Source organism: Mixophyes fleayi, chromosome 4, assembly GCF_038048845.1.
Source record: "Mixophyes fleayi isolate aMixFle1 chromosome 4, aMixFle1.hap1, whole genome shotgun sequence".
In the NCBI taxonomy this organism is placed as follows: domain Eukaryota; kingdom Metazoa; phylum Chordata; class Amphibia; order Anura; family Limnodynastidae; genus Mixophyes; species Mixophyes fleayi.
This window is the reverse complement of record NC_134405.1, coordinates 95,105,168-95,130,478: the sequence shown is the minus strand read 5'-3', so window position 1 is coordinate 95,130,478 and position 25,311 is coordinate 95,105,168. Positions and strand designations below refer to the sequence as shown.

The 25,311-nt window shown below is 42.9% G+C and overlaps 1 protein-coding gene across 1 annotated transcript in view; it reads left to right on the top strand.

The window, feature by feature from the left end:
* Window positions 1-10,308: 10,308 nt before the first annotated feature.
* Window positions 10,309-25,311, top strand: part of RLBP1 (retinaldehyde binding protein 1) — a 36,643-nt gene continuing 21,640 nt past the window's right edge. Inside the window, exons 1-3 of the mRNA XM_075207769.1 lie at window positions 10,309-10,474; window positions 12,955-12,994; window positions 18,563-18,691. Of these exons, the coding sequence (XP_075063870.1) occupies window positions 12,983-12,994; window positions 18,563-18,691 (141 nt within the window). The 5' untranslated portion in view covers window positions 10,309-10,474; window positions 12,955-12,982. The remainder of the gene's footprint in view (window positions 10,475-12,954; window positions 12,995-18,562; window positions 18,692-25,311) is intronic.

Here is a 25,311-nt window from a genome sequence, read left to right as displayed (position 1 = left end):
AAAGGACCTAGGCTGGGTACACACTACACAAAATTTCCCGATCTGCATGCCAATTCAAGTGTACACTCTAAACACACTTAGTGTGTACCCAGCCTGAGTTATCCCAAGGTGACTGTACATACTACAAGTGGAAAATATGCAAGCAGCACATCCTGACCGCACTGCCTGTAGAACTGTTTCCGATAAGGAGCCCTGGCTCATCGTTGATTGGAGGTCTGCTATACACTAACTACCAGATTTGTGGTCTGTTTTACATACTAGCCACCTATGTAAGTAACAGGTCTGTTTAAAGGGAGATAACTATGTTACACATAAGGTGTCCACAGCAAGTGATTGTAGAGCTGGATATAAAGTGTTTTTTTCAGCAGGGTTTTTAAACTCTCCACATACTCAGTGTCTTCAAAAGTATTCACTGTCTTTTCACATTCATGGTAAAAAAAAACCACTATTTTAAATATACTGAATATACTGCATTTCAAAAAGATGTAAAAAAAAAAAAAAGTATATTACATATACTTATTACATATGTTTAAACAGCCTGCTTAGTATATTAGCCGGACCTTGCATTCACTGACTGCATTAGCAGTTTTCTTCTACAGTTTTATATTCCCTGTATGACCACTGGGGGTTAAATATCTTCACTCTGCTTTATAGCTCACATGTTTCTTGAGTAACAGTTTTCCATAAACTTCTTATACAGAAAGAAACCAAGGTTAAGTCTCATGAACAAGGGGGAGCTTTTGTTAGCAGTGCTGATGTAAGAAGCTTGGTTTTGAATTTAATATATGAATGGAAGTTTAGAAGGGGCAAGTCTTCCAATGCTGAAATCTGTCCACTTTCTTCTTTCGGAGAGCCTAAGCTGTCGAATCACCAGGGCATTATATGTTCTATATTCAAATTCAATTTGTCTAAACCATGTATCACCTGTCCTAAACATGGGGATACAGTATTTTAATGAATAAGTTAAGTCAATTATGATAATCAGTGTGCATTAACCTGCTGGTTTTACGATAAACTAAAGGGATTTTCCACCTAAGTAGCCCCCAGGGCCCCCAAAATAATTATGGGCCCTGATAAAGCAACTTGTTGGGCCCCCTCCATAGATCTTTACCGTACAGTTTTTATGTGCTGTACAGTCCAGTGGGGGCATTGGTACCTGGCTTATAGATCAATATCAATAGACTAGCTAGTGGGTGAAGCCACACCAATGTGGGTTGCACCAACTAAAGAGTCAAAAAGTACAGTTTCTTTATTCCTACCTACCCCCACACACCTTGCACCTCACAGTATGCACAGTGCCCTAATAGTACTCTACATTATACCCTACAGTATGCACAGTACGCTCATAGTACTCTATAATTATACACAGTGCCCCCATAATACCTCACAGTATGCACAGTACTCTCATATTACTCTATAATTATACACAGTGCTCCCATAATACCTCACAATATGCACAGTACCCTCATATTACTCTATAATTACACACAGTGCTCCCATAATACCTCACAGTATGCACAGTACCCTCATATTACTCTATAATTATACACAGTGCTCCCATAATACCTCACAGTATGCACAGTACCGTCATAGTACTCTATAATTATACACAGTGCTCCCATAATACCTCACAATATGCACAGTACCCTCATATTACTCTATAATTATACACAGTGCTCCCATAATACCTCACAGTATGCACAGTACCCTCATATTACTCTATAATTATACACAGTGCTCCCATAATACCTCCCACTATGCACAGTAGCCTCATAGTACTCTATAATTATACACAGTGCTCCCATAATACCTCACAGTATGCACAGTACCGTCATAGTACTCTATAATTATACACAGTGCTCCCATAATACCTCACAGTATGCACAGTACGCTCATATTACTCTATAATTATACACAGTGCTCCCATAATACCTCACAGTATGCACAGTACTTTCATATTACTCTATAATTATACACAGTGCTCCCATAATACCTCACAATATGAACAGTACCCTCATATTACTCTATAATTATACACAGTGCTCCCATAATACCTCACAATATGCACAGTACCCTCATATTACTCTATAATTATACACAGTGCTCCCATAATACCTCACAGTATGCACAGTACCCTCATATTACTCTATAATTATACAAAGTGCTCCCATAATACCTCCCACTATGCACAGTAGCCTCATAGTACTCTATAATTATACACAGTGCTCCCATAATACCTCACAGTATGCACAGTACCGTCATAGTACTCTATAATTATACACAGTGCTCCCATAATACCTCACAGTATACACAGTACGCTCATAGTACTCTATAATTATACACAGTGCTCCCATAATACCTCACAGTATGCACAGTACGCTCATATTACTCTATAATTATACACAGTGCTCCCATAATACCTCACAGTATGTACAATACGCTCATAGTAATCTGTAATTATACACAGCGCCCCCTTAATGTCAGTATCACCAGTACACATGAAAGGACACTTAACCTGTCTCTCTATATGGGTGATGTTCTGGGCTCCAACTGCAGTAGGCGTGTTGCTTCCAGGATCATACTGCGCATACACAATGTTGCAAAGAGCGGTGTGAACTATCACACTTCATCCCGGGGCAGGACCAGGCACCCGGGGTATACTTAGCTCTGCACGGGTCCACTCCGCTGCTCACAATCATGGGGGTGCGAGTTCCCCCTCCCCTCTTGGCACCCCTAGTTTCCCCCCCCTCCTCCCCCCATCACCCTTTCTATAGTACCCTATTTTAACATTAGATACTCACTATACTTATCTTATTATATTGTCCACCTGTGCACACTATAGGTCATTTACAAATACATTGATTACAGCACACTATAATGAGGAGAGCACAGGGGTGTCAGAAGCAAGCCCTTATTCACATCTCAGGCCGATTTTTCTGTACTACCCACAGCCCTCTCTTGTCTAAATATTCTGCAACACTGTCACCAAATCTACCCGTTTATAGTCTGCTTAAATCATATTCAGTTATTATTTATAGTCTTATAAATGAAAGATAATGTACATGTCATTGAAACTAAAAAGTATGTAGTTATTGACAGCCATATTGAGTGTGTCCAAAGTGAACTCCAGGTACATGTCTGCTTTATGTGAGTCTCTCTTCTACCAAGTATTTGTTGTGGATGGATTGAGGGTATCGTATAATTTCTCCTGATTTTACAATGAGAAACTTTGTTAGGAAGTATCTATGAATTTGTTTCCTATGTCCTGTTGCCTTTTAGGTTCCTTTGTTTATTTTAACTTTGGACCAGTTCTTGTTTCTGTGTTGCCCCAGCTAAGCCGCCAACAATATCTCCCATCAAAGTCAGTGAAGCAACCAGGGCCTGATTAAGGGTTCTGGCCACCCTAGGCTAATACGGCCGCAGCGCCCCCCCTCCTCCGAATATATAGGTGTATAGGAACACTCCTGAATATGAATGTTCATGTGTATTCTCCAGCATTCAAATTTAGACAGATTGTGCCATTGTCTCTTACCTGTTCTTGCTCTTCGCTCTTGCAACTTTGTTATCCTCTCGCTGGCTTCTGGAAAGTTGGCGTCCTGTTTTGAAAATGCAAAAATGTATTATAATGCAAACCCTGAATGATTAGGCCCTTTAGTTAAAACAAAACACTCCATTATGGCCAGCTAAAAGTACCCCATTGGACAGGCATATATAAGCAATATCTGAATATTTGTTGTCAATCAAATACAAACCTCTACCAGCCCCATCTCACTAATATTTCGTATTCTAGTGATTGCTGAGACCACCCATGTGACCACCACACAATCATGAGATTCTGCCCCCCAAAGCTATTTTTTAAATACCCCCTGCAGCCATTTTCCTTAACCACAACCCCCCCCCCCCCACAGCCATTTTCCTTAACCCCTGCTGAAGCCATTTTCTTTACCTCCCACCCTGCATCCATCCCCCTTGCAGCTATTTTCCTTACCTCCACTCTGTAGCTATCCCCCCCATCACTTAAAAACTCCTCCAGTCACATATATCAGACCCCCTCCTCTGTCCTCCTTCATACATATCAACCTCTCTCCCTCCCTATAGATTTTCATGGCAGCCCCCCCTCCCACCCTATAGATTTGTATGACAGTCCCCCCTCTCCCTCCCTATAGATATGCAGGGTAGTTCCCCCCCCCTCCCTATAGATATGCAGGGTAGTTCCCCCCCCCCTCCCTATAAATATGCAGGGTAGTTCCCCCCCCCCTCCCTATAGATATGCAGTCTAGTTCCCCCCCCCTCCCTATAGATATGCAGGGTAGTTCCCCCCCCCTATAGATATGCAGGGTAGTTCCCCCCCTTCCTATAGATATGCAGGGCAGTTCTCACCCTCCCTATAGATATGCAGGGCAGTTTCCCCCCCCCTTCCTATAGATATGCAGGGCAGTTCCCCCTCCCTATAGATATGCAGGGCAGTTCTCCCCCCTCCCTATAGATATGCAGGGCAGTTCCCCCCTTCATTTTACTGTAGTTGTGCCAGCGTCACTCCTCTCCTCAGATCAGCAGATAGGAAGTGAAGACGTCCTGCTTCCTGTCTGCTGCACAGCAACAGGCAGCCTGGCGATTGGCTGTGTGTTGCTAACCACTGACCATCAATGCTTTTGATCGTCGAGCCCTCCACCCCCCCCCCCCCTGCGGCGACCCCCCGAAAAAAAATGAATGAAGAAAAAAAAAAAAAGAATGAAAAAAAATAAATAAATACCTCGGGACTCAGCGCCCCAGCCTAGTGGTTGATCAGGCCCTGGAAGCAACTGTGGAAAACTCGGATTGTTGCAAAGTAAAGAGTCAGCCAATCGTTGGTGTAGTTAGTTCTGTACAACAACATATGTTACAGAATATGCATATCATGCAGTTTTATATCTAAAAAAAAAATTGGGTTGTTAATGTTTATCATTTTTTGTATCAATAAAATGTAGTCACTTAATATCATATACATGTATTATTGCCTGCTATCTACAAAAAATGTATGTATGTCTCAAAGCATCTGATCCACCTAACACCACTTTTCCATTCAGCTCTAATGTTTGTCTTCTATGTATTGAAAGGACTTGTTTCCCATACTCTACAGTGGTAGAGTAAAATGTTCTTGGATACTTCAAAAATATGGAGCAAATGAAAACAGACATAAAAACTCTTTTACACTAAATATAAATACATATACCTTAGGATGTATAAACTATCTTCTATTGTTTAAGTGTTATCATAACACTTAAACAATAGAAGATAGTTTATACATCCTAAGGTATATGTATTTATATTTAGTGTAAAAGAGTTTTTATGTCTGTTTTCATTTGCTCCATATTTTTGAAGTATCCAAGAACATTTTTTATTACTTGATGGTGTCTCGAGGCACATACCCGGCCGCTCCGCTCCACCTCTGACCTCCTCCTCAATTCACATTACCTCCTCCCATGCTCACCTCCAAGACCTCTGTTGTGTTGCCCTCAGTGTTTGGAGCTCCCTACCTTGTCTCACTTGACTCTCTCCCAAACTTCAGTCCTTCAAACGCTCCCTCAAAACTCACCTTTTCAAACTTGCAAATCCTACCACCTCCTGTCCATTCTACCCATCATCTCCTCTTCCTTCCTCTGTCATTTCTATTTTCTCCCAGTTGGTCCTACTGTCTCTCTCCTCCCCTCCCTCTAGAATGTACCTGATCTATTTGTGACTTACTTCTGTATACAACATCTGTGGTGTCTGATAAACAAATAATAATAATATACATAAGTATGACACTAGATAGACAGAAATGTTAGTCTCAAAACAGAAGAAGCTGTTGGTCTTGGAGGTGGGAGGCTGTTGTATAAGAGATGTCTGGTTTGTGAGCCTGCTCCTTGAGACTTGTTTATTGATGCTTTTAATGTGTCTCAGTACGAGACATTTTTCAATCTCACTTGTGTCCTATTTTTACAAAAACATTTAATAAATGAACTATCCTGTTTATGTTCTGTGTGACACATGGAAATAACAGCCCAATTACTCCCTTTCTCAGAGGTGATCTTGTCAATTTCCCTTTCATAACTGTGCTGGCGCATGAGCCAGAACAATGGATTTCTGATACATCAGAATGTCAAGGCTTGTTTGTGAATGAATCACCATCCTGAACTCAAAAACAAAGGAGCTATTTATGTCTGACTACCCTACTTTACAAACAGGGCATCAAGCGGGCACAATGCAGGCTTTGTTCCTCCTTAGGAAGAAGGGAAATATGGCATATATGTGATGCATAACTGATGTTTGGAAAAGACAGAATATGGAATGTTGCAGAACTTTGTACTAATAGTATTATTCATGGTCTGGTCAGTGCAGTGTGTAGATTTTTATGTTGTGTTATAGTCTAGTGTGGTAGCAGAAGACAACCAAATATTCTGTTTCATTGCTATAAAAATCCCACAGATGAAAAGAATTAAATATATTGCCCATCTTATAAATACAATGTTGTTTTTATGTTACATGCTTGGTTTTATTGTTTGATATGTCAGATTATGTTGGCACTCAAGGAATGTAATATAATAATTTATTATTTAATTGATCAATACTTTAACAGGGAGAGGCAGTTGATAGTTTAGCTGAATGGGCAAAGCACTAATATGAGATCATTGTTATTGGAGTGTACATAGCACAGTGTAATTTATAGAAACCATTAAGAAAACCATATTTATCTCCTTGACATGCCAAGACATCAGATTGCTATGTGCATGGGTTTAAAACAACTAAGGGAGAATGACAGTTGCCAGTATGTTCTGGATGCTAGGGCTTGTAGTTCTACAACTGCCAGCATAATCTGGCAGCCATAGGTAAGTTGACAATTGTAGTTTATATAAGTACCAGTATACACCTTTGGAATTCAGGCTTTGCTGGGACCTGTAGTGCACCAGCAAAAGAAAACACTAATGCAAATATTGCTACTTTATTACCCTACAACCATTGCCCCAGGGGGTGTCTGGGAAGAGTCTAAGGGCTAGATTTACTAAGCTACCGGTTTGAAAAAGTGGGGATGTTGCCTATAGCAACCAATCAGATTCTAGCTTTCCTTTATTTAGTACTTTCTACAAAATGACAGCTAGAATCTGATTGGTTGCTATAGGCAACATCCCCACTTTTATAAACCCGCAGCTTAGTGAATCTAGCCCTAAGTGCCTTCAGCACCTGGCTGTTTTATTATAGGGGTTTTGCATTATATTTTTGGGCCTGATTACCCTAAGAAAATCCGCCCTGTGGAAAACAAGCTAGAACTGGTTGAAGTTACGCCAGGGGGAACCCATGCTGAGGGTCATCCTGTTACAGTGTCACTAGCCCAGCCATGTATAGCCTAGTGCTGTCAGGGCTGGATTAACCTGAGGTCTAACTGGGCTACAGCCCAGGGGCCTCGGGCATCTGGGGGGCCCTTGTTACTGCTACTTGTTAGTTTCTTTTTGTTTGTTTTTTTAGCTGCTCAGCTGTAGCAAGGCTGGGGGCTCCGACTGTCAGATGATGGTCACGTAGAATAGCAGACAGCTAACAGCAAATGTTATGCTGTTAGCAGCCTGCAGAGCCTGTCACCCCTCCGAGCACTTACCTCCGTCTTTTCTTCACTGTTCTTCCGTCACTCACCCCCTGCTTTAGTCCTTCCGTGGCGTGCAGTAATCTTCTTACTGAGGAGATCGCGTGAGAGTGAGACTGTGAGTCATAGTCTCCATTAGCCCGGGAGCCTCCATTCCCTTAATCCGGCCCTGAGTGCTGTTAGCGGCTTTATTCAGGGGGACCCCACGCTGTTGGTCCCCCCAATTTTGCAGTTACCTGCCTAGACTAGGAGCGCTTTAAGACAGTAGAAGGCCTTGTTTTATCTGTACATATATCAGACAGAACAAATCAGTGGGTGCAGAAGCTGTTATTGCACTTAGACAATTCGCTTATAAACTTACAAATAAAAAATTGATCACCACAGTACCATAGCACTTGGATAATAATGACTAAATATTTTTCATGTCATAATGAAACCACACCCTTATATAAGTAGATTGTAAATGCTGTCTGCTCCTGAAGTTAATACAATGTACAAATAGTTATATTGTCTGGAGACACTCTTTGGGTGAATAAATACTCTTTATGTTACAAAAAATGTCTAGGATTAATGTAGTTGACCATCAAAATATTCTGCCCTTTACGTTAAATGCACAAAGTGAAACTTTTTCCTCTACCCAATTTGTCAATGTCTCCCCAATCATTACACTTTCTGAGAGAATCTATAGAAATGAAGAGTTGGGCATTCTTGACACAGAGGAATCTTTTGTTCCCTCTGAATAAACCTTCTAATGAGGAAACCTTATGTACTGGAAGCAAATAGAAACAGCTTCTGTTTGTGAATATACAAGGGGGGAATATGTGCCTTAAACCCCACTTCTGGACACAATTAAAGATTTGCTCACTAAACTTTGTTGTATATTGCTGTATCTGCACTTAAAATGATGTTAAGAATATTGAAGGAGACATTCCAGATTTTATTTACTGCTTAATTTACTAAATATTCTAACACTATAGACGTAACAAGTGAATATGCCTTTAAAATTTGAGTTGTGTTGCTTGGGTGTCTTTCACATTACACCAGCAATTTAATGCCAGATATTTTCTATATTATTAGCTATGTTTTAATTATTGCTTTATCATTATTTTCCTTTAGTTGTAATACTAATACTTAGTTGAGACAAATTACACACTTTTGTGTTTTAGGAAAATGGTGACGAAAGTTGATTTAAACACAGAGCAATTCAGGATTAAAATGTTACACATTTCTCTGGCTTTATGTTCTATGTGGTATCGCCCTAGTCCGCAGAATAGCAGAGCAAAAGTTGAATACAAAATTGTATTGCTGTAACTTCACACCTCTGATATGTACGGTTATATACCTGAAATAACGGACATACTTACACTTAAGTAAGTCAGCATGATATTTGAATCAGAGTCGAAATCTTTAAATATCTGTCTAAGAGAGTAGCGCTTTACTAACTAGTTCACAGAAATAGACTGTACCGATTGGTTGACACCAGAGGTGGGACTAGTGAGCTGTGGGCCCCGATGCAGTGAAGTACTAAGGCAGGAACCTTGGGTCCCTTCTTTCCACTTCCGTGCACCGGGGTCCACAGCTCGCTAGGTCCCCATGCAACGGGCCCTAATATCTCTGTGGGCCCGGGTGCACCAATGGTAGTTCCACCACTGGTTGACACCCAGTGTATGGGCAGCGTTGCCATAGCATTTGCACAACTAACATGCTATGCTTTGCCATTAGAGGTTCTTTGTGTGGTCTCACACAGGCGCTTTCCACCCCGTCTTTAAAGAGCAGCATCTAATCGCTTCAAATTAAAATAAATAATTTTTTAGGAGGGACAATGAAAGGCTGTAACATAAGAGTTTTAATCACTCAAGTGGTTTTTAAAACTCTGACAATAAAAATACTCTGTGAATGAAATACATTATACTTGACCCTGTCACCCAGAGCATTTAAGTACACTTTTCCAGCTGGAATAAAACAATATAAATATTAGGTACTAGTGGATTTTGGGTTTGAAAAGCCATAAGAGCTGTGTAACGTATCTTTTGCTTTTTGTGGTGGCTGGAGGTGGGTGCAGCTATGCTTTGAAGGAACAAGGTCGGTGTCACCAACTAGCATTATTTCCTATAGACCTTACTTCAGTTATACTGTGCATAGCAGACCCATGTCCAGCACAAGAGCCACAGAGCGAGCTACATGTCCACAAGATAGCTATGCCTTCTAAATATGTCATTTTAGTTTGGTATTTAATTCTGAATAAAATACACTTGCAGCATAATTCTTATCCACAGTCTAGTGTGCTTAGAGACCTCATGTGTTTTATTTTACTACATTTTATTACAGGAAATCTTTGCAATTCTTATTTTCTGTAAATTATTACTCCAGAAAGGCCTGCGTTAATAAGGATCCTGGGGATATATACTCCTTTTTACTGGATTACAAGCACTGGTTTGCTGTGGAGAACATGTTAAGTGATCAAACCTGTGTCCTGATTTATACGTAAACCATGAAGTCTAGAGACTGACATCACAGACCGGCAACACAGAACATTGAAATGTATTAATAAAGGGTTCTCAGGAATCCGGGGGACCAGGAAAAGGGTTATTGTACCAAATCCCATTCAACCAGTTACTTGTCTCCTCCTTTTCTGTAACATCTAATGGCATCTCTTGAATGTTCTGTGCTGATTTAATTAATAAGCCTGACTGAGTAATGCCTTGTGACGCCTAATCCCAACCTGATGACTATAGAAGCTTTGGGCTGGCGTCTCCCAGGCATACACATCGTGACTACATTCGATCCATCTCAACTATAGCTTCATATTTAATAATCTTTTCAAGTTCAACATATTCCAACACTGACTTTCTTTGCTGTTTTGCTCACCACTGTTCAACGGTGAGTATTATTTATTTCAATTTGTTTTGGAGATTATGCTGAAAGTTTACAGTGAGTGGTGTGTGTTTTTGTAAGTCCCCCCATTCAGTTATCAGTTTCCTGTGACTTTGTATACTATCAGCAATAAGAATGATACTTTGCAGAACAGGAAACAGATGCATTTTCTGTTTGAAGATAGAGTATATTTATCAGTCGAGGCGATATACAGGAACACACGTTCTGTTTAGTCAGGTAGACAATGAACTCTTATTTCTATATAGGTTTGGCTCCAAACACTGCATATATCAATTCACATTGCTTATCAAAACCTCGTGGTTTTTGAGTAAATCTTTGTACTTCATAACATGGGAAAAATCTCCAGCAGATTCCGTAGCTGCCAACTCCCCCTGTATTCCAGAGATAGTCATAAGGTTGTCTCTAGCAATGTTCCTGTTTTAAACACTGACAAATTACCCAATAATTTTTTCCTGGTTCCTGGATTATATAGAGATGACCAAAATCACGACGAAATTCCGGACGGAACTGGTCGGTTGCGCAGTCTTGGCGATACAATCGTCCATTTCCACTTTTGTTTTGCCATTCCATTGTATTTATATAATTGTAAACTCACATTTCATAGAATTTATAGTCTATGAATAGAGCTGGTACCACAATGGTCAATATTATCTAATGTGTGGTGGGGTTGGGGTAGGACTGGGAACACTATAAGGCCAAATTCTGTCAGTGACACATGGAACATTTTGCAGCCAAATACGTTGGATGCTAATATCTTGTTCAACAGTCTTGAAAATTTCTACCATCTGTATTTAAATTGAATCAGAATTGCATGATGCTCATGTCAGGTCACGTGTTGGTTATATGTACTGTTTGGATGGAATGTAATAGGATTGTATTATGCTCATGTCCATTTGCCATGTTATATTGATAAGTGTAGTGTCCAGTGTCTATATAGAGTGTAATAGAATTGGATTATGACCAGAATCTAGTCCCCACGTTTTATTCAGTAAGTGTTCTATCTGTTTAGAGTAATGGAATTTTATTGTGATAATTTCCAGTGTTCAGATTATGTTGGGTAGTGTAGTTTTTTTATGTTTGTATAGATTAATTATATTATCTATCTATTCTCAATGTTATATTGGGTATGTGTAATAGAATTGTTTTCATGATAACATCCAGTGCCCAGGTTGTGTTGGGTAGTGTACTTTTCTACACTAGAATTTCAGTATGGCCACATTCAGTGGTCCGACCTTATTGAGGGCTGTTCTGTCCTATTTATATGCAGAGTGTAATAGAAGCGTATTATGACTATATTCAGTTCACATGTTATATTGGGTAAGTGTAGTCTTCTGTTTCTGTATAGTGTGTAATAGAATTGTATTATCTCCATCTCGCATGGTCTGGTCATGTTGGTTATGTGTAGTACAATGTCTGTCGGCAACGGCAAGTGTGCAGAATATTAATGTTGCTAGATTTACAGGTTATCATTTTAATTTCTTTAAATGGAAGCAGTGTCTCAAATATCCATCTGGAGAGTGTGGAAGAAACTAATCCCACACAAACATGTACGAATCCTTTTTTAATATCTTTGTACAACAAGTATTATTTACTATGGGATGTTATGTAGTTTGCTTCTTCCTGTTAACACGTTAACACAGATTGCATGAAAAGAACCCCAGTGACAAATGCCTTTTCTACTGACATATTTATAACAATGTTTGTCCGTGTTCAGTTTTTCAAAATATGTTGGCACTTTCTTTTCGCAAACTAAAATGGGATTATAAAAATAACAATGAATGTTTTGGGGACTTTATCTGTAAGTAACTTGCCTAGACCAGCAAATAGAAGAAGACTGTTGTACTGTTTTAGTCTTTGAAAATTGGCTTATAACGTCTTTTGGCTTGCTGGGTAGGGTTGGATTGCAAATATACACACACAACCTGCTTCCCTCCAGCTGTTATGGAACTACAAGTTTCAGCATGTCCTGCCAGCCCAGTTTATTGTCACCATTATTTACTATTAAACTCCACTCCATTAATTAGTTGTCCTTAACATATCATCAAAAAGACAGAGGTGGACAGTCTGTGACTGTGTACATGCTGTGGAACCACAAGTACCAGCATGCCCCGCCACCCTGTATGTTTCCAGATATCCGTGGTTCTCACTGAAAGCATCTGTGCACATCAGTATACACGACACAGTGCTGGGATTTGTAGTTCTGCAACAGCTGCTGTGTCATTATGGGCTGCCTATCCTTGTTATTAGAAACAAGTATAAGGATGTGTATAAATGTTTATTTTGCTATTACTATTAGAGCAAGATGATATACACACATATATATATATATATATATATATATATATATATATATATATAGTACATATATAAATTAAATATATATGTACTTATATAAACCAGGCAAAATGTGGTGCTTGAAATTAACGAGTTTTATGGTATTTCCTCTGCTTTAATTATTTCCCCAGCTTCTTGCGTGGACGTAGAAGAAGTGAAATGTCAGACATTGTAAGTATTTTACTATGGTGGGGATCTCTGTAAACTCTGTTACTTGGTGTGTTTTTCCCATTTGTAACGTTTTATTTGTTTTCTAAACAAAATCCCTATTATGTGGCACACATACCTTTCCATGTCTCTCTTTATAGCTATGAGTTCTTATGGTAAATGCATTTCCTCGCTTGCTATACAACAGTGCAGCAGATAGAACCTTTGTTTGTTTAAGATCAAGCAAAGAGGACAGTACAGTTCTGGGCCGCTTGTGTGGCAGAACCGCAAGAGTTGTGTTTCCTAAATATAAAGCTCAAGAGCCAACACAATGCTGTGTACAGTAGGTCACCGTGATTCTTTTTTTTTTTGGAAAAATTGTGTTCTATCAACTGATAAACTTGTTATTACTCAAATCTGAATAGTATTGTTTTATATGTCTCCAATTCCCTATTTGTTACACACAATAATTTAAATGTTTTATCAACAATAAAATAATTAAAATAAAATATTTATGTATTAAAATCAGAATTTGTGAATCACCCATATAGTATGTGCCCTGTCAAAAAGCCTATGATAGTTGACTTTTAAAAACTTTTTTAAAGAAAGTTTGTACCTTATGAGCAGCTCATGCATTTATAGCATGTTTGGCCAGCACAGTGGTTAGCATTGCTGCTTCACAGCACTGGGGTCATGGGTTCCATTCCAACCAGGACACTATGTGTGTGCAGCGCTGTACACAGTACAAACAGTAGACTAAACAGGGTAAAACAGTACAAACCAATAAACAAAAATACCCTTACTTCAGAAACTCCAGGCTGGCTGATGTAGTAAACAAGGAGCAGAAGAACGGTAAGGAGACAGGAGGGAAGAGGGCCCTGCTCGTGTGAGCTTACATCCTAAGAGAGGGAAAACAGACTGGCACAGGGGGAGCCAGATAAGGCAAGGGGAGAGCGGGTGGAGTATAGAGAAGGGGTTATGCGGATGATTGGTAGGCTTTGAGGAAGAGGTGGGTTTTCAGCGCACGTTTGAAGAAGCACAGAGTAGGAGAGAGACGGATGGAACGAGGGAGGTCATTCCAGTGAAGGGGGGCAGCACGGGAAAAGTCTTGGATTCTGGAGTGGGAAGTGGTGATAAGAGTGGAGGAGAGGCGTTGGTCATTGGCTGAGCGCAGGGAGCGGGCAGGAGTGTGAATAGAAAGAAGGTTAGAGATGTAGGGGGCAGTAGACTTGGAGAGAGCCTTGTAAGTGGTGGTGAGGAGTTTGAAAAGGATTCTGTAGGGGAAGGGAAGCCAGTGTAAGGCGAGGCAGAGGAGGAGCGGCGTGAGAGGAAGATGAGTCTTGCGGCCGCATTGAGTGCAGAGTGGAGGGGGGAGAGATGGGAGTGGGGTAGGCCAGTGAGGAGGAGGTTGCAGTAGTCCAGGCAGGAGATGAGTGCATGGATGATAGTCTTGGTAGCATCCTGAGAGAGAAAGGGACGGATGAGGGCCGAGGACAGAGCCCTGCGGGACTCCTACAGGGAGAGGGTAGGGGGAGGAGGAGGAGCCGGACATGGATACAGAGAAGGAGCGGTTAGCGAGGTATGAGGTGAACCAGGCGTGGACAGATTCGGAGAGGCCGAAAGAGAGAAGAGTTTGCAGCAGGAGGGGGTGGTCCACAGTGTCAAAGGCTGCGGAGAGGTCAAGGAGGATAAGTATGGAGAACTGACCCTTGGATTTGGCCCGATAGGAGGTCATTAGTAACCTTGGCCAGGGCAATTTCGGTGGAGTGAAGAGGACTGTAGCCGGATTGGAGGGGGTCAAGGAAGTAAAAATCAGAGAGGTGACTGGCAAGGCGGTAGCAGACGATCCGCTCAAGTAATTTGGAGGCATAGGGGAGCAGTGAGATGGGGCAATAATTAGCCAGAGAGGTGGGGTCAAGATTGGGTTTTTTAAGGATGGGAGAGATAAGAGCGTGTTTGAAAGAGGAGGGGACTACACCAAAGGAGAGTGGTAAGTTGAAGAGGTGTGCAAGGTAAGAGCAGACAGTGGGAGAAAGAGAGCGAAAGAGGTTGGAGGGGATGGGATCGAGAGGACAGGTGGAGGGAGGAGAGGAAAGAATAAGGGAGAGAACTTCTTCCCCTGTTGTGGGGCAGAAGGAGCACCAGAGTTGATTGCTGGAGGGAGGCGAGGCGATGAAGGTGGCGGGAGAAGGGAAGGAGGAGGTGTTCAGTCTGATGGCCTCAATTTTGGACGAGAAAAAGGTGGCAAAGTCAGTAGCGGAGAGGGAGGGTGGGAGAGGAGGGGGAGAGAGGAGGGAGTTGAAGGTGGCAAAGAGGCGTCGGGGGTTGGAGGACTGAGAAGAAATGAGGGACTTAAAGAAGGATTGTTTAGCATGGGAGAGGGCGGAGTAGAAAGAGGAGAGAATGAATTTAAAACGAAGGAAGTCAGCCAGGGAATGAGATTTCCTCCAGAGGCGTTCAGCAGTGCGAGAGCACCTTTGGAGGGAGCGGGTAAGTTTGGAGTGCCAGGGTTGGGGAATAAGGCCGCGTCGGCGGATGGCGGAGGCCGGGGCAACAGCATCAAGGGCAGTAGTGAGGGAGAGGTTGTAGAGAGAGGCCGCCTGGTCAGGACAGGCCAGGGATGGAAGAGGTGATAGGAGAGTTTCAAGAGAGGAGGAGAAAGAGGAAGGGTCAATAGCATCGCGGTTGCGCCTAGTGAGGGTGGCTTTAGGCGGGGCGGGAGTAGGGGCGGAGGACAGAGTGAAGGAGAGGAGATGGTGGTCCGAGAGTGGGAAGGGAGAGTTGGAGAAGTCAGAGAGATCACAGAGATGAGGCAAGGTCTAGGGAGTGACCAAGACAGTGGGTGGGGGAGGAGGTCCACTGAGTGAGGCCAAGAGAGGAGGAAAGGGCAAGCAGTTTGATGGTGGCGGGGTCAGAACGGTTGTCAACGGGGATATTAAAGTCGCCAAGAATGATAGAGGGGAGGTCAGAGGCGAGGTAGTGGGGGAGCCAGGCAGCAAAGTTGTCGAGGAAGAGGGAGGTGGTGCCCGGGGGATGGTAGATGACGGAGACACGGAGGTGGATAGGGGAGAAGAGACGGATGGAGTGAACTTCGAAGGAGGAGAAGGAGCGGGAAACTAAAGAAGGAATCACCCGAAAAGTACAGTTAGGGGACAGAAGGAGGCCTACTCCACCTCCTAGGCGCTCATCCGGTCTGGTGGAGTGAGTGAAGGAGAGGCCCCCATAGGAGAGAGCAGCAGCAGAGGCAGTGTCGGAAGAAGTAAGCCAGGTTTCAGTGATGGCAAGAAGATTTAGAGAGTTGGAGATGAAGAGGTCATGGACGGAGGATAGTTTATTACGGATGGACCTGGAATTCCAGAGGGCACACGAAAAAGGGAGGGCGGGAGCAGGGGAGATGCGGATGAGATTGTTGGGGTTGGTGGAGCGAGGGGGAGGGTGAGAGGAGGGGTGGAGAGAGTTGGGCAAGAGAAGTGGGCTGGGGGAGAGGATAGGTATAGGAAAGGAGCGGGGCGGCATTGTACAGTGCAAAATCAAAGGCAGTGGCGAAGACAATATGAAATATAAATATGAAATGAGTTGCAATATAAAATATGAATGCAGTAAAATATGGTGCAGTAAAATTAAAACAAAGTGCAGATGAATGAAATAAACAAATAAATAAAAGTGAGGTGAGATAAAATGAAGTAAAAGCGCATAAAATTAAAATAAGATCAAATTAAGATAAAATAAATTAAAATTAAAATAATAATAAATTAAGATAGGATAAAATTACAGTGAAAATAATATTAAAATAAAATACAGAGCAATAGGATAAAATAGTAAACAGTACAATACAATGCGATAAAATTAAATGGAAGTTGTAAGATTAAAGGAGAGCTGCAGAGAGCCCGTACCAGGTGAGAAACGGGAGAGTCCTGGATGGAGAGTCCTGTGTGGAGAGACCTGGTTGGAGTGTCCAGAGACCAGGGAAGGGGAGAGTCCAGAGGCAGGTCACTGTAGCCGTCCGGAGGGACCGGAAAGCGGGAACAGGCAGCGGGATACGTGGCAGGCCACGGGAACAGTAGCGGAGCACTGGAAGAAGACCAGGTGGCGGGAAGATGAGATGGCGGCAGGAGTCCAGAGGAAGTAGCCGGCAGTCCAGGCGGTGGGAGAAATGAGGACGTGGCAGGCAGCCCAGGCAGCAGGAGACAGCAGGCGGATCCGGATTAGCAGGCAGCGGTCAGCGGTCCCAGAGATGGCAGGCAGGCGGACTCACCGGAGAAGCAGAGCGGGCCGGCAGCAGGTCAGCTTGGCCGGAGCTGGGGGTCCAAGCAGGGGAGCCAGCGGGAGCTTCAGGCGGGACACAGCAGGCGGCACCGAGGACGGCAGGAGGCAGCAGACTGGAGGTGAAAAACCAGCAGGGGTGGTTGGAGGTCGACAGCTGGACCGGAGGTAGGAATCCAGGGAGATAGTAGGCCCAAGCCGCGGCCTGTAGTAGGTGGAAGCGGCGGCAGCGGCCGGGAGCAAACTTAGTGGTGAGCCACGTGATGGGCATATGGATGGATGGGACAGAAGAAAGCAGTGGAAGGCAGCATCACCCGACAGGTGTAGCGTGGCATACTGAGTGGAATCGACCAATAAAACAATATTAACCAATATACTTTCGTTCATCCAATTATACGACTTCGACAGAGATATCTATCAGTATGGGCATATCTGCGTAATTGCAAAATGAGGTAAACCACACCGAGGCACACATACATCTCTCAGTAGCTGGATCACTTACGGGTGCCTGGTGCATATACATGATGATGATGGTCGCATGCACTAACCAGCTGATTCTGATTGGCTTAATGCAAATTCACCTCTGAAGCATATAGAATATGCAGAGGAGAGATTGTGTCAGAAGTATGAAGGAATAGTAAGAAATATAGGAGGTGACCCATATAAGAACAGTGGCACGAAGGCTAAGATAATGAAGGGTGTGCAGAAGAAGACGGTGGTTGATGGTGTTGAGCAGAGAGGTCGAGAAGAATGAGTCGGGATAAGTGACCCTTTGACTTAGCTGTGAATAGATTGTTGGTCACATTAGTAAGGGCAGTCTCACTGGAGTGTAAATATTAAAGGATCAAAAGCCCAATTACAGGGGGAATGAATGAGAGAAAATGGGTTTGGCAGTTGTATATAAGCCACTTAAGTAATTGAAGAGAGGGAGTGCAGGGGTTGGGAGGGAATGTTGTCAGGAGGACAGGTTGAGGGAGAAGAGAGCATTACGAAAACGTTGCTGTCAGTAACGGGAGAGAAAAAACTGAGGGTGGGTAGGAGAGTAAAGGAGAATGTGGACATCCTGAATCTGACAAGAGGAGAATACGAATGACTCAGCATTATCTGTAAATCACAGTGTAATATGTTGGCATTATATAAATAAATAGCTTTAGAAAGTGTAACTTTCATGTTAAAAGAATCAGGCTGCATAATAGCACAAGACTAAAATGAGCCATGTTGTAGAATGAGTGTGGCCAGTACTATTGTAACATATATGGCCATCTTACATGGGAGACATGTGGTATCATGGAGCCACAGCCAGTGCTGGAATCTCTTTCTTGTTTTTAGACAGGAACATATCGTATTGTTTCTGAGGAGGAGCAGTCCCTCCGTGCCAAGCTAGAGCGTCTCACAACCAAAGACCATGGCCCAGTGTTTGGCAAATGTGAAAAGCTTCCAGAACACACAGTGCAAAAGGTAATGTGACCGTTAGATGTATAGGATATATAAATATATATGGAAATGAATAAGTATGTTGTGTTTTATGTAATTTAGGGTTTATGCTCATCTGTATGTATATATACCTGCATCTGTTTACACAATCATTAAGCTTCCTTCTTGGTTATTTTATTTGGAATATTGGAAGGTCCCTTTACAATTAATTGACAAAAGTTGACAGTTAGTATAAAGATGCTGTCTTTATAAATAAGATAATAACCACCAGTTATTATGGGATCTTTATGGTGGGACATTAATTTTGTATCTTAACTGATGTAACTGTGATTAACGTAATTAAACTGATAGACTGGAGATCTCAGGGCACATACCATACACTTTTAAGAGACCAAGGAGCATTGTGCTCTCAGCTATTAAGGTATTAAGACAAAGACAGTAATGTACAGGTAGTGGACAAAAAAATGGAAATTCCTGGGTAAATGAGGGACACCAAGCATTTTAAAAGGACACAGGTGTGGCTCATTCGTTAATAACATTCAGCATAGTCACATGTGAAAACACTGGAATGCTAAGGTTGTCTATAATTATGGCTTGGATGACTGCAAGAGGAGACCTCAGTGACTTTGAAAGAGGGGTATTTTGGGGTACATTTGGAAGGAGTTTCAGTGACCAAGACAGCTCAACTTGCTAATGTTTTACAAACAAGTATCTAAGGTAATGTCAGCATGGAACTCCAAAGGACAAACTTTCTCAACAAAGGGAAGACAAAATCCAGTATTTTGATATCTGTGCGTTAATTTGAAGTGCAAGCTAAACAACTGCAGACCAACTGACTAAACTGGCTGTTCGTTCCCCAGGCTGAAAGTTTCAATCATCACACCAGTCAATTCTTATTTGTTAGTTCAGTGGTGCAAACAGCACAGGCTATGGACTGCCGAGCACCGGAGGTCAGATGAATTATCTGTTTATGAGAAGTGGACGTGTGGCACCAACCTCAAGAGCTCTTCAGCCATGCATGCTTGTTTCCAACAATGAAGGTTTCTGTTGGTTCCATAATGTTGTGGGATGAATTTTCATGGTTTGGGCGCAGTCAAAAATTCAAAAGGCAAGGTCATTGCTAATCATTACTTAATGGTACCGAGTGATTATCTTCAGCCTGTGCTGTAACATTCCTTTCCTATTAGGAGGGGTATCTTCCACGATGACAATGCCTCCATCCACAGAACATGTGTGGTCATCCATTGATTTGATAGGCAGTGATGCTACCTATCATGGCCTTCTCAGTCACTAGATCTAAACTCAAATAAGAATTTATGGGATATTCTGGAACGACGCCTGAAACAGTGTTTACCAGCGTTTACCATCACCATCAAACAAGCGTCAGTTGAAAGACTTGCTAGTGGTCGAATGGTAACGCATCCCTTCTGCACACTTTGCAATATTGGTTGATGCAATTTATTTCAGATGTTTCACTCGAAACGGGCTGTGTAATTAATGTTTCAGACATCCATGCCTGCAGGAATGTGCCGTTTGGTAGATGTAGCCTAATTATAATCTTGGTCCTTAAACTACTCCTTTGATATTTGTGTTGTTACAGTATATTAGTATGTGAATCCCTTACAGAAACAGACATTTAAACATTGTAATCTGCTAGATGATCAGAATAAATCATCATAAATTCCTCCTACAATACTATGGGCAAATATGTGCATTGTTAGCCAGTAATACGTCAATGTGGAGTGATTGTTCTGAAACAACCTGTTTCTTTCCCCTCCTTTCCTCCCTTTAAACTTGTTCTCTTCCATTCAGTATTTTTACATGGAGAAATAGAGGAAAATAGAGTAGGTGCCTCATATAATAGGATTTTTAAACCTATGCACTGATGTGATGTTATGGTCCTCTTTTTGTAACATATGTAATCTATGTGTCACAAACTTACCCGTCCTCGCTTCATCGCTGCCGGCTCTCTGCATCGAAAGCTAACTTCCGGGTATCGGCGGTTACATGATCACTAGTTCGGGGCGGGGAGTTTGAATCTGCTGCATTATTTAAACCTCACTCACTCTGACACTCTGTGAGTGTCAGAGCAACTTGTATGCTTCCTGATTCCTTGTGAATCTCTGTGACTCCTCAGTTCCTGATCTGATTACTGTGTACCAGTTTTGCTTGTGTGACCATTCCTAATCTCCTGCGCTTAGTGTACCGACCCAGCTTGCTGACTCTCCTCTCCTCTCTATTGTTATCCGGTGCCCCCGGCTAGTTTGAAGTGGCTTCTGTCTCCTGTTTTGTACCTCTGCCACCTGTCTGTGTACCAAACCTGGAAATCCCTCACGCTGAGACTGCCTGCTGATCCTGTACTGCGAGTGGCCATTTGTATAGCAGTCCCGGCTGACCAACCTGCTCACTCTCTTCGCAAGTACTACATCAAGAGGTGGACCAGAGGACTGCGACCTGCGGCCCCCGTCAGCTAAGTCCATCCCTCCTTGCGGCGGTTCTTGGTGAATACTGGGGAGTTCGTTAGACTCCGCACCTCTGGTAAGCTAGCATTAATCGTGATTAGTACTAGATACAGCTTTTCCGTTACACTGTGGTCTTTGTGTGCAGGTTCAGGTCTCCGGTCAGCCATTTCACCTCTCCACATGAAGACTCACTCCTTTTCCTACGTTTCGCCAAATGATGAGGTTTTGCGAATAAAGGAGAAACATAAGCCAATCAGCCACAACACTAAAACCACCTGCCTAATATTGTGTAGGTCCCTCTCGAACCACCAAAACAGCTCTGACTTGTCGAGGTATGGACTCCACAAGGCCTCTGAAGGTGTCCTGTGGTACGTGGTACCAAAACGTTAGCAGCAGATCCTTTAAGTCCTATAAGTTGCAAGGTCTCCATGGCTCTGACTTGTTTTTCCAGCACATCCCACAGCTGCTCGATTGGATTGAGATCTGGGGAATTTGGAGGCCAAATCAACACCATGAACTCTTTGTCATGTTCCTCAAACCATTCCAGTGTGGCAGTGTTGGTGAAAGAGGTAACTGCCATCATGGAATACCATTGCTATGGGTGTACTTCTTCTGATCCAATATTTAGGTAGGTGGTATGTGCCAAAGTAACATCCACATGAATGCCAGGACCCAAGGTTTCCCAGCATAACATTGCCCAGCGCATCACACTCCCTCCCCTGACTTGCTTTCATCCCAGAGTGTATCCTGGTACCATCTTCCTCAGGAAACCGGAACACACGCACTCGGCCGTCCACATCATGTAAAAGACAATGTGATTCATGAGAAAAGGCCACCTTCTTGCATTGCTCCATGGTCCAGTTCTGGTGCTCACCTTCCCATTGTAGGCACTTTGGTGCCTACTATGGGGTCAACATGGAAACACTGATCCATCTGCGGTTACGCAGCCCCATAGACAGCAAGCTTTAATCCCCTGTGTGTTCTGACACCTTTCTTTCATAGCCAGCATTAACTTTTTCAGCAATTTGTGCTACACTAGCCCTTCTGTGGGATCGGACCAGAGAGGCTATCCTTCGCTCCCTATGCACATCAATGAGCCTTGTGCTCCCATGGCCCTGTTGCCAGTTCACTGGTTGTCCTTCCTTGGACCACTTTTGGTAGGTTCTAACCACTGCATACAAGGAACACCCCACAAAACCTGCTGTTCGTTGGTGGGGGGGGGAGCTAAATAGTTAAAAAAAAGTTTACATACTCACCTGATCGCGCCGCCGGTTCCCTCCTCTCTGTCCGGTTCACACTGAATTTCGGGCGTGACGCCATCAAGTCACGCCCGACACTCAGTGAAGAACGTCGCAGAGGGGACCAAGCAAGAAGAGAGAAGAGAAGAGAAGACAGAAGAAAAGAAAAGAAAGAAACTAACAAAAAGTAAGTAAAGGAAGGAGAGTCAAGGGGAGGAAAGTAGAAAGGGACAGTGTGACAAAGAAAGGGGGGAGAGAGGCACAGTGAAAAATAAGGGGGGGGGATTTCAAGGTGCCATAAACATTTTCATTCTCATTGGGGTGTCCACTGATAATAGGATATAGAAAGAGTGTTTGTTAGCAATGTTTTGGATCTTTAGTAGTTTCATATATAAACTACAAAATGGAAATATTTTTCTAGTCTCTAAACAGCTGAGGCCAGTTGGTATGGAGATAGGTGCTGGTTACATTATTAATGCCTATAAATAAATAATAATTCAAGAAAATATCTATCTATCTAGTTTCTTTTGCTCTGTTCTCTTCTTATTACCATATTATAACCTGTAGTTCTTTTACTTTTTTTTTTTAGCTAGTTATTAATATATTTGGGGAGAGGGGGCTATTAGTGTTATAGAGTGGTCATTGCATTGGGATTATGAAAGAAAAGAGGAAGGAGGCAGAGTGAAAAAAAAGGGGGGGAGGGAGGCACAGAGTGAAAAATAAAGTGGGGAGAGAGGCACAGAGTTATAAAGAAGGAGGGGGAGAGAGGAACAGTGTGATAAAGAAGGGGGGAGAAGCACAGTGTGATATAGAAGGGGGGAAAGCAGCATGGAGGGTGCAGTGTGATCATAAGGGGGCACAATGTAGTTGTGATGAAGGGGCACAGTAATATGTATGTGATAGCACAGGGGGCTTGTTGCAATATAATGTGTGTAAGGTAGGTGGTGGCTAATTAATGGGTGCTATTTTGTTTGTACGGTGATGGTGGGCCAATTTAATACTGGGGACTATTAATTTAAGATGAGGTGGTTTGGGGAGAATGAGGTCTCTTTATTAAATGTGCCTATGAATTATTTCATGGCAGTGATGGTTGCAGGAAATAGGTATATTTCTGAAATGTAAATACTATTAATTTATTGCTGTGGCATTTTCTAAATGTACCTATTTTTTTTTTCAAATAGGGCCCCCAACATTCCAGCATCCAGAGAAACAACAACTAAAGAAAGCAGCAGCCACAGGTGGTGAAAGTGAGAAGAACAGGTAGGACACTCTGTGAAATGTTGTGATTCTAGTGGGACAATCCAGATTTTTGGTGAGTGTTCTGCCCAATGCAAGGGGCAGGCTAAGACTGTTAAGTGTTTATGTGCACACTGCATTCTTTCTATACTACACTATGGTGCTAGATGTCCTCAAAGTCAGGAGTGCTGGGACATATGTCACGCTCCGGCAAGCGGGCACTGCACCCTTGTGTAATTGTACACAACAATGCTTTTTTTTGTGTGTAGGAAGGTGGGCTAGCACTTTTCACCTGCTAGCCACGCCCCAATTATGCATAGCCACGCCCAATAGTATGACCACACCAACAGTAAATCTTCTGCCCAACTATAAGGGGGCCCCATGAAATTGTTGTACCGGGTCCCTGAATTCCTCTTGGCAGCCCTGCCTGGAGGGTAGGAAGACAGGTCCAGAGTCGTACAGAGATGAAGACGTCCAGAAGCGTGGTCCCTGATGAAGCCGGAAAATGAAGATGGGGACAGAACGAGAAGTTATTAGCTGCACATTTTATAATACTACAGCTGAGATACCGGGCTAGGTAGGCATATGGTGCAGCAATAGAAAGTAAGCAGTGTTTCAAAGGTTTAAACAGTAACCAGTCCGATAATCCAGCGTCAAGTCGGTACACAGAGTATCAAGATTCAGTAAACAGGGTCCAAAAATGTTCAAAAGCCCAGTCAATACACAGAATATCAGAAATGCAATGTTTTATGTAGATAAGTCCATTTTATAGTACCTGTGGATGCATCTTTATGATGTCAGCAGGAAACTTCAAACAATGAGTTAATAGATCTGTGCATGCATATAACCGCCGGCAAGGTTGCTTAGCAACACAGAAGACTGGGCGCGACTTCTGTCGGAGAGCCTGAGCAAGACAGGCCAAGACAGAAAAGCTCTTAGCGGAGGACAAGCCGTGAGAAGTGGCTTACTCTAACAGGTAAGATGCGGCATGTCCAGAGTGGGAACGGACATGCCGCAGGTACAGTTCCCGCTGGCACTGAAAATCGGCTATTCTTCTGTAAAGGTAGGTCCACCTATAAAGAATGATTGGAATTGCATATAGAAATGTTATCTGTGTATTGAATAGACATGGTTACACAATCCGGATAATCCACGTGCATTTGTGTTATCGTGTATGCCACTTGTCAACCCTTTGTAGCAGCATATATGCAAATGCCCCTAGTATCACAATGCACCTTTATATGTTCCCTTTGGTAAGACTTATGTTCTGGGGCAGGTAGGTAACGCATACTTGCCAACTCTCCCGGAATGTCCGGGAGACTCCCGCATTTTGCGAGAGTCTCCCGGACTCCCGGGCGAGTGTGGCAATCTCCCGAATTCTGCCCACTTCACTAGGAAGTGCCCACTTCCTAGTGAAGTGGGCAGAATTAGATCCCAAACGCCGCGATTCCCGATGAATCGCGGCGTTTAGCCCCGCCCCCGCTGTCAAATGACGCAATTTGCGTCATGACGTCACAGGGGGCGGGGCCGAAATGACGCGATTTTGGCCGCCCCGCCCCCTCACGCCCCCCTCCACTGGCTGGCTCCCGGAAGAGAGCTGAAGAAAGTAGGTAAGTATGAGGTAACGGATTATGTGCTCCCTCATCTTCTTCATGCAAGTAAATGGTTACAATTGCACATACAAGTCATAGTCACCACATGTGGTTGG